The following is a 10,190-nucleotide window of genomic DNA, read 5'->3' on the forward strand; positions in this document are numbered from 1 at the left end:
ATATATATTTTAAATTAAATTAATTCTGAATATTTCACAACAAATTACGACCGACAACTACAATCTTATCTATTTTAAAATTCATTTGACTTTCCAATCAGTCACCAAAAAATTTTAAAACTAACTTTACTACTTGATCTTGGTTTGATTTGACTCAGATTGGGCCAAATTGGAACATTATGTCTGTCTTGTCTAGCATACCATTTTAACTATAAGTTTGTTGAAATAGGATATTCATATGACTTTTAATTTGATTTTGAATGCTTCTTGCTAAGAAAATTCTTCATGATTTGTGTTAATCGCTCCAAGATTCATGACAAATTACAAAATTTGTTGATGGTGTATCAATTATAAATTAGTTTAGTTAAGCATTGATCATTTTCACATTTTAACAAATCAATCTAAAATCAAAATGATTCATTTGAGACATGAATGAGTAGAAATGTACAAATTTGATCAGATCTTAGAGATTTGAGTTGTATGGTTGAACCTTTTCATCTCATGATTAAGTTAGAAGTCTCCAGTAAAAGTTTAGATATCAAGAAAGCTTGGGAGCTATTCATCATATGTCGAACAATAGGATGACTTATCTAAGTTTAATAATTCAGCCTAATTAACTTAGATTACGACAAAAAAAAAATTGTTTATTCAAATGTAAGATGTTAATGAGCAACATATTATGTTATAAGTTTCAATCTATAAGAACATGTATTTTTCTCTTTTTTTTTTTTTTTGTGATCATTTATGTAGCGCAACTCAAGCCGACCCAAATTCTATAAGTGTGAAATTCAATTATGAAGGTGTCAACATGAAACCTCTGCACACCTCTTTTTAATAAACATTAGAGCTTTCAACTTTACTTACTTTTTTTCTTCTATTCTTTGTTCTTCTTCTCTTCTCAAAAAGCTCTTGTATTGTTGATGTGAGTCAACTAACGATTAAGAATTCCACAGCGTCAAATGTTTGGTGTGTGTGGATCATGCTATAAATTAGGAGACGAACTTTTTGTGAAACTAAACCACGTAATAGAGATGACTCATCATATATGGAGTGCACTATATAATTTTACATATGAGATGAATGAATACGAGAGTATGAAGACAATGATTAGATAAAACCTAAAGTGTTTGCCAAGGGTGAAACCTTATGTTGAGATGTCATTTCATTCTATAGAATCTATTTATACTTTTGACTCCAATAGTAGATGATGAGACTTACTTTTCAAATAGTGAACTTACTTCTTCCTTCGATCATAGGGGAGACAGAGTCTAAGTTATGTTAAAGAGAAAGATGTAATTAGAAAATGGCTTCTCCAAGAAGAACATGTAGGTTAAAGAACAAGAGAAGTTTAAAATTTCAGCTTTGACATCATACAATGGAGTTTCTTTTTCCATCATCCACATAGCTTTATTGTAGTCAAAATTTTCTCAAATAAAGGTTAATGATGTGCTATAATGACATATATCTTCATAGCGCTCAGAAATTTTGCTCTACAATGGTTCACCAATTTACCCTTAGTGAAAAAAAAAAACATTACATGTCAAGTTCAAGAGAATCAAAATTTTGAAATTTGATAGCGCGCAGAGGTCATACAAAATTTACAAGATATTATGTGAATGCACTAGGAGTCTAGGGACTAAGTTGTTACCTAACTAAAGTAATAGTATGGTGAGCCTAAATTCTCTTAGCCTGTGCTTCCTACAATAGATAATAGGACGAGGTTCATGCTTGTTCCCAAATCATATAGAGTGTTGTCAAACTACTTGCATCTAATTATGCACAATACAATAAAACCACAGGAATCATTTAATTTTATGGGCAATTTTCATTGTTGCTAAACCCCGGTAGTGTTTCAATCTATTAATATCAATGTTTCATAATCCACCATTTTTTTCTACAATTTAGTTTAAGAAATTTACATAGCTCATCATTTTCTCTTGTGTATCCATGAATATGATAGTGATAAAAAGATATTTAAAGGTATTAAAACACTTATGAGAATTGTTTGCCCAAATTTTTAAGGCATTTTGGGTACATTAATGGCAGAATGTATGGTGGTGAATTTATTCAGAAATACCTTTGATTTAGGTTGTGACTGTTGACCTCACTTTCGATCAACCCTTCATTCGAACTCAAGACAAACTCGAAACTAAAACACATCAATCTCAAATCCAAAACTTATTTAATTTGAGCTAAGAACGACAAGTTCATGGTTCACTTGAGCTTTTAGTAAGAACTTTAACTTGCATGAGATAGGACCCACATATTCACCTCATTTGCCTTTAGCTTGGAGACAGCATTTAGCTTGGAGATAGTAAGCTAAGATTGTCATATGTCAGAAATCCTTGGGTGTTCCTTTATCGGGATGGGCCAATGCTATCGTTCTGATCAAGATCACATGCTGACAAGCTCGTGCAGACGAAACTACCCACAAAAGCATAAGCGCCCACACAATTGTGTGCCCATCAAAGTAGAAACCCACGTGTGCACACTCATTTACGACCTTGAGCATGCATGCCTTTATGCCACACCTCCTTGGACCGATGTGATAATGCCAGTTTTGAGCATAGCCATGCTAGGAAGTTCTAGGGTGTGGTTGCACTTGATGCTCACATGGTTACCACCTCGAGCCACCATGAATAAGACATCAAATTTATACGTGTTTCATCATCAATGATCCATAGGAGATCTCACCATTGGAGAAATCATTTTCATTAATCCCTACCCCAATAGACAGTCGTTAGTTTCGATCAGTGGGTAATAACGACTCTCTCCATAAATAGGCCCCATCTTACCCACCTTTGAAACAACACTGAGGGGCACGAAATAATTGGATTAAGCACCTCCTTCTTCAATGAACACCTGCAGCCCTCCTCTCCAGTATGATTCTTCCCTCCTAATCTTTTCATATTTTGTATATTTTTTTTAAGTTTAGTTAAGTTCAGGTTAATCCAATTAAATAGCCTTGGATTAGACTTAGGTTTGGGTCTAGCTTAGCTAGACATAAATTAGCCTAAGCTGACCTAACACAAACCCTAACCAGACCCTAGTCCAACCCAGGTCCAACCAAGGTCAACCCATGTTCAACTCAGGACAACCTAGGTCCAACCAGGTCAACACAAGTGCAACTTAGGGCTAACTTAGGTTCAACCTTGGTATAACACAAGTCAAACTAGGTCAAACCCATGTGAACATAGGTCAACCCAAGCCAACCCAAGCAAGCCCAAGTCCAACCCAGGTCTATGTAAGGTCCACTTAAGTCAACCCAAGTCCATCCCAGATCCAACTCTGTCCAACCAAAGTCTAATCCATGCAAACCAAGGTCCATGTTAGATCAATTCAATTCTAACCCAGGCGAACCAACTTTTGCCCAAGTAAACCTAGGTCTAACTTAGGTCAACCCAAGGTCCAGCCAGGTTCAACCAAGGTCCAACCGAGTTTAAACCAGGTTGAGCACAAGTCCAACCTAAGTCCAACCCCGGTCAACCCAGACCCAACCTTGATCCAATTTAAGTAAAACCAAGTTCAACCCAGGTCCAAAAGAGGTCCAATTGAGGTCAATTTAAGTCCAACTTAGGTCAAGCCAAGTCCAACCTATGTCAACTTAAGTCCAACCCAGGTTCAACCCAAGTCAAACCCAAGTCAACACATGACCAACCTAGGTCCAACCTAGTTTCAGCCCAGGTCAAACCTAAATAGAATCCAATCAAACCAAACCAAACCAAGCTCCATTTTAGCTAAACATAGCTAAACCCTAGCTAAACCTCAGCTCACCCCTAGCCTAAGTCTAAACCAATTTAAACCTTAAGGCATGCCTTGTATTATTCTATGTGTATTAAGTTAAAAATTCATGTTTCATAGTCCATATTTTGTATCATGTGTATTTATCTTTCAAAAATAAACATAAATAGTGAACAAATGGATAAAAAAAGGAGAAGAACCTTTCACATGATGGTTCCCATCATGAACATTTGATAAAACTTGAGGATAAATTAAAACTGAGAATGCCAACCTAGAGAAGTAATTGGAAATCCTTACACTTATGAGAACCTTGATATTCATCTCAATTAAAAACCTAAGAGCTAAAACAAATCACGAACAAAATATTGAACTCCAAGCAAAAATATAAAATCCACCAACAGAAAGAATAAGAACTAAACCTAGGAAAATGTGACATGAACTCTAGGTTAGTTAACTTAGACACAAGAACTAAGGATCACACACATACCTTAGGCTAGTCCAAATATAAAATCTAGGTTAGTCAAGTAAGCACCCTAGTTAATGCTAAGAACTAAGATAGGTAAAGCAAACAACATCACCCTCTGAAACTAATAGAAATGCCCTAGTACAAAGTAACCTATGGTTACCAACAAAGACATTTCAAACTTCCTTAAAACTAAGAAAATCTCCACAACCCATGATCGTGGTGCTCAAGAAGGATTTCAAGTTATAAGGTTGGTTGTAGTAGAAGGACATCAACTAGGTTGTTAGATAATCGTGTGCATCTTGATCGAGGGCGTTATTCTTAAAGCCTAGGTTAGTCCACCTATTTAGATTTTATAGAGAACTAGAGGTGTTCTAAAATTAGGACCTCATTTTCATCTAGAAATACTTTCTATATGACCCTATTATTCAGGCTCCAATAACTTCAGACCAATCAAACCAATCATTCTTGATCTTATCCTTAGACCTCATCTGATCAATCAAAACTCGCTACTAGTATTTTTCAAACTCTTCAATCACCATCCTTTGAGTAAACCTTCCTCCTTTGATGATTAAATCCCTTTATTTGGCCTTTTAATGACACAATATCATCGAACTATAAGTCTCATCCCATTTGAGATTAATTCTTCCAAAACTCTAAACCTACATCCTTCTTCTCTGACACTTCAACTTCGAAAGCCTAACCTTTTAATTTGGATAGTATAAAACATTATATTAATCGAGAATTCTCTTTAAGCCTCAAGTCTTTGAGAATGTAATCAATTATGAGGGCTTGCCCTTATAGGGAATCCAACATCAGAATAAAATAAATATTCTCTTACACCTGTAAGGTAAGGTAAGGGACAAACCCTGATTCCGTAGTTTAATCCAGAGCCTTTAAGAAAACTAAAACATAAGAGGTACATATAACAACAATATTAATCTGTTTCTTAAAGGATATAGTGTATTTCTTATTCAAATATGCATACACACGGCTAATGTACTTGAGAAATCAATACGAGCGAAATAAGAATCCAGAGCTCACTCAATCAATCTGTTACATCATTTCACAACAATGATAGTTAAAGAAAACAAGCACCAAAATAGCTCACTATTCAAGATGCCCGCCTTCCGCACCACAATATTAACAGAAAGAAAAAGACAACACATACAAATTTGTCTGATTTCCAACCTGAACTGTAACTCAAAATAAATTGAGGCCACTATTTATTACTCAGAATAATGCAATAACAAAGACTTACCAAGAGATTCTTCGTAGCCACAACTCTGGGTTGAGGAAACAAAGCAGCAAACAGATAACATACCTATTATAGATTTGATGAGTACAGCCTTACCTGAAACTGGATAGAACAAGCCTTAGAAGGGTTATCCTTCTTATAGGCGTTCTTCCATTGAATCATAGAAAGTGAAGTTCAAGGATGTGAGTTCCAGTGCAGAGAATCATGCATAACTATGTTATAGTCACACTGCTAGAAGTTTTATTACTTCTCAGATCGATGGCTCTGATATTGTCAAAAGAAGGCCTTCTACTTGTATTAAGTAGATTATGTGTCATGGAATAGGGGTCAAAATATAAGCCCAGATAGGATATAAGTGGATCAGCACGAGATTTGTCAATAACAAACCTCAAAAACTGAGCTTTTACAACAGGAAATAGTACAAGTCTTTTATATCCGATGGTTGTTCCATTTGCTATCCTTTTCCACACCCCTCCTTCTGTGAGAACATCAGCATGGAACTCAACTACACGCTGTCCCAATTGAATTGGCTCCTGGGCTTGCAACACATTGAAAGACTTCAATTGTCTGAGGTCCAGGATTAATGTCCAATTAGCTTGGAGCTCTTTGGGATTGGGAGCCCAATAGGAGTAAATACCTTCTTCAATAACATTTGAAGGGGTGAAATGAGTTTCATTAGGACCTCCTCGTGTGTTAGTGGCAGAAACAATGGCATCCTTAGCTAAATTATGCGAGAAAATGGTTTGTCTCATTGCAGTAAAATTCTGAAGAACCTGAATATCTTCATCAGATATGAGACCAGATGAATTTGGGGGAACATTTAGTATAAGGAGACAGTTTCTGCCCACTGAAGTGTAGTATTTGTCAAGTAGGGTTATGGGAGACTTGGGGTTTTGAGAACTGTGCCAAAACCAACCGGTCCTGATGGATAAATCGCACTCAGGAGCAACCCAGTCATGCCCATATGGATCCCCCTCAAGAGAATACCTAAGCATAAAAATAGGAAGAGAAAAACTGAAATTAATTTCTCTCATTGACTGAACATAAATATAAGGATGTAGGATGAAGATCTGAAGCAGCAATGTGGCAAAAAATGAAGAAGATATTAAGCAGAATCGTCTGATGAAGCTTTCGTTACATTGGTAAGTAGTCAAACATAAATGGTAAACAGTGAAGCTAAGGGTTGCGATGAAAGCAACCAAAGTCAAAAAAAATAATAGCACGCATTAAATGTTTCATATAAAACATAAAGTTGAATGGTATGCAGTTGTAACAGAGCTCTAATTTGAGACAAAATTACATGGAAACCAGTGAAACATGATGGTGCATGCAACCTTGATTGGCTTCATGAATCCTCATTTGTCATTACTTCTTGATGATTTATGGCTTCGGTATGAAACTTATTCTACACAAAGCAAATTGAATAACTTCGTTGCATATTGCCTAAGGTCTACTCTACCATCATAATACTCCAACCTTAATTTTATTTACACATCCAATGTGTATATTTTCTAAACTTTATTATACAACAGACGTTAGTAGGAAGTAATGGAGTACAACCAAGAATATATCACAACCCAGTTAACAGTTAATGTATAAGTCAGATATCTTCTTCCTACATATTAAGTAATTCAATTGAAATGGCAAGATGAAATGTGCTAAATGCAAAATTGATAAAAAAAAATTAAACAACTAATGCATAGAATATAGGGCCATAGAGTCTAGCAAGAATAACCCAATCATAATTCATGCTTTTTAGGCAACTTCAAAGTCTTCAAAATAAAATTCTCCAAGGAGAGCGATTCGAACAATAAATTCAATGAAGATTTACATATATACGACCCAATTCCTATGTATTTACATATGTAGTACCTAAACTTCAATTTTTACATACGGATCATCTTACCTATGCATGAAAAGGTGTGATTCACTTTCTAAAAGTTAAAAAGATGATGATTTTGATGAGATATAAAAGATTTGGGTGGTATAAATGTAAAGAAGAAAAGTTTAGGTGTTAGATATGTAAATACACAAGAATAGGGTGGTATGTAAGTAAACGCCACATTATTATATGGTGTGTATGAGGCTTTGTATACATGTTTCAATGAAGAGAAATCGAAAAAGATGATGAAAGTACAAATATTATTTCTACTTTTTAACCAAAAATAAGACTGCAATAGTTCAGATTGCAATAGTTAGGAATATCCCGTTGTGTTACAAGAATATTCCATCTGCATTATTTGTAAAAAATGGAGTGTTATTCGAGTATGATATGGTGTTATTCGATTATTTTGCGGTGCAATTAGAATATTCTCTTGCGTTACTTGATTTAGGGCTGAAGTGTTATTAGAATATTCCCCTGCGTTACTTGATTTGGGGTTGTGTTATCCCAATAACATAGTGGAAATTGAAATAACACGAGGAAAATGTTGAATAACACAGCCCCAAATCAAATAACGTGGGAGAATATTTCAATAACATCACAAAATAATCAAATAACACTTCATTTTTTACAAATAACGCAGTGAAATATTCCTATAACACAGCGGGATATTCCTAACTATTGCAATCCGAACAAAGCTCTACGTTCGGAGTCCTGATGTACTATTTTTCCAGCATCAACACAGTACATAAATTATTTAAGCACTCGAGCAGCAGATCTCTCAAAACAACTTTATGATTTTTGCACCGGTTCATTATCAGCAAAAGAGGGCTTGAAAATAAAGAAGAAAATAAATTACGCTATCCTTTTCCACACCCCTTCTGTGAGAACATCAGCATGGAACTCAACTACACGCTGTCCCATTTGAATTGGCTCCTGGGCTTGCAATACATTGAAAGACTTCAATTGTCTGAGGTCCAGGATTAATGTCCAATTAGCTTGGAGCTCTTTGGGATTGGGAGCCCAATAGGAGTAAATACCTTCTTCAATTACATTTGAAGGGGTGAAATGAGTTTCATTCGGACCTCCTCTTGTGTTAGTGGCAGAAACAATGGCATCCTTAGCTAAATTATGTGAGAAAATGGTTTGTCTCATTGCAGTAAAATTCTGAAGAACCTGAATATCTTCATCAGATATGAGGCCAGATGAATTTGGGGGAACATTTAGTATAAGGAGACAGTTTCTGCCCACTGAAGTGTAGTATTTGTCAAGTAGGGTTATGGGAGACTTGGGGTTTTGAGAACTGTGCCAAAACCAACCGGTCCTGATGGATAAATCGCACTCAGGAGCAACCCAGTCATGCCCATATGGATCCCCCTCAAGAGAATACCTAAGCATAAAAATAGGAAGAGAAAAACTGAAATTAATTTCTCTCATTGACTGAACATAAATATAAGGATGTAGGATGAAGATCTGAAGCAGCAATGTGGCAAAAAATGAAGAAGATATTAAGCAGAATCGTCTGATGAAGCTTTCGTTACATTGGTAAGTAGTCAAACATAAATGGTAAACAGTGAAGCTAAGGGTTGCGATGAAAGCAACCAAAGTCAAAAAAAATAATAGCACGCATTAAATGTTTCATATAAAACATAAAGTTGAATGGTATGCAGTTGTAACAGAGCTCTAATTTGAGACAAAATTACATGGAAACCAGTGAAACATGATGGTGCATGCAACCTTGATTGGCTTCATGAATCCTCATTTGTCATTACTTCTTGATGATTTATGGCTTCGGTATGAAACTTATTCTACACAAAGCAAATTGAATAACTTCGTTGCATATTGCCTAAGGTCTACTCTACCATCATAATACTCCAACCTTAATTTTATTTACACATCCAATGTGTATATTTTCTAAACTTTATTATACAACAGACGTTTAACTTAGGAGGAAAAACTCACGAGTAGGAAGTAATGGAGTACAACCAAGAATATATCACAACCCAGTTACCAGGTAACGTATAAGTCAGATATCTTCTTCCTACATATTAAGAAATTCAATGGAAATTGCAAGATGAAATGTGCTAAATGCAAAATTGAAAAAAAAAAAATTAAACAATTAATGCATAGAATATAGGGCCATAGAGTCTAGCAATAATAACCCAATCATAATTCACGCTTTTTCGGCAACTTCAAAGTCTTCAAAATAAAACTCTCCAAGGAGAGCGATTCAAACAATAAATTATATGAAGATTTACATATATACGACCCAATTCCTATGTATTTACATATGTAGTACCTAAACTTCAATTTTTACATACGGACCATCTTACCTATGCATGAAAAGGTGTGCTTCAGTTTCTAAAAGTTAAAAAGATGATGATTTTGATGAGATATAAAAGATTTGGGTGGTATAAATGTAAAAAAGAAAAGTTTAGGTGTTAGATATGAAAATACACAAGAATAGGGTGGTATGTAAGTAAATGCCACATTATTATATGGTGTGTATGAGGCTTTGTATACATGTTTCAATGAAGAGAAATCGAAAAAGATGATGAAAGTTCAAATATTATTTCTACTTTTTAACCAAAAATAAGACTGCAATAGTTCAGATTGCAATAGCTAGGAATATCCCGTTGTGTAACAGAAATATTTCATCTGCGCTATTTGTAAAAAATGAAGTGTTATTCGAGTATTATATGGTGTTATTCGATTATTTTGCGGTGTCATTGGAATATTCCCCTGCGTTACTTGATTTAGGGCTAAAGTGTTACTGGAATATTCCCCTGCGTTACTTGATTTAGGGCTAAAGTGTTACTGGAATATTCCCCTGCGTTACTTGATTT

General features: G+C 35.1%; 1 protein-coding gene across 1 annotated transcript in view; it reads right to left on the reverse strand.

Moving 5' to 3' along the window:
* Nucleotides 1-5,179: 5,179 nt before the first annotated feature.
* Nucleotides 5,180-10,190, reverse strand: part of LOC110023044 (putative alpha-L-fucosidase 1) — a 16,686-nt gene continuing 11,675 nt past the window's right edge. The window contains 2 exon segments of the mRNA XM_020722255.1: nucleotides 5,180-6,476; nucleotides 8,204-8,734. Of these exon segments, the coding sequence (XP_020577914.1) occupies nucleotides 5,675-6,476; nucleotides 8,204-8,734 (1,333 nt within the window). The 3' untranslated portion in view covers nucleotides 5,180-5,674.

Source organism: Phalaenopsis equestris, unplaced genomic scaffold (genome assembly GCF_001263595.1).
Source record: "Phalaenopsis equestris unplaced genomic scaffold, ASM126359v1 Scaffold000206, whole genome shotgun sequence".
Taxonomy (NCBI): Eukaryota; Viridiplantae; Streptophyta; class Magnoliopsida; order Asparagales; family Orchidaceae; genus Phalaenopsis; species Phalaenopsis equestris.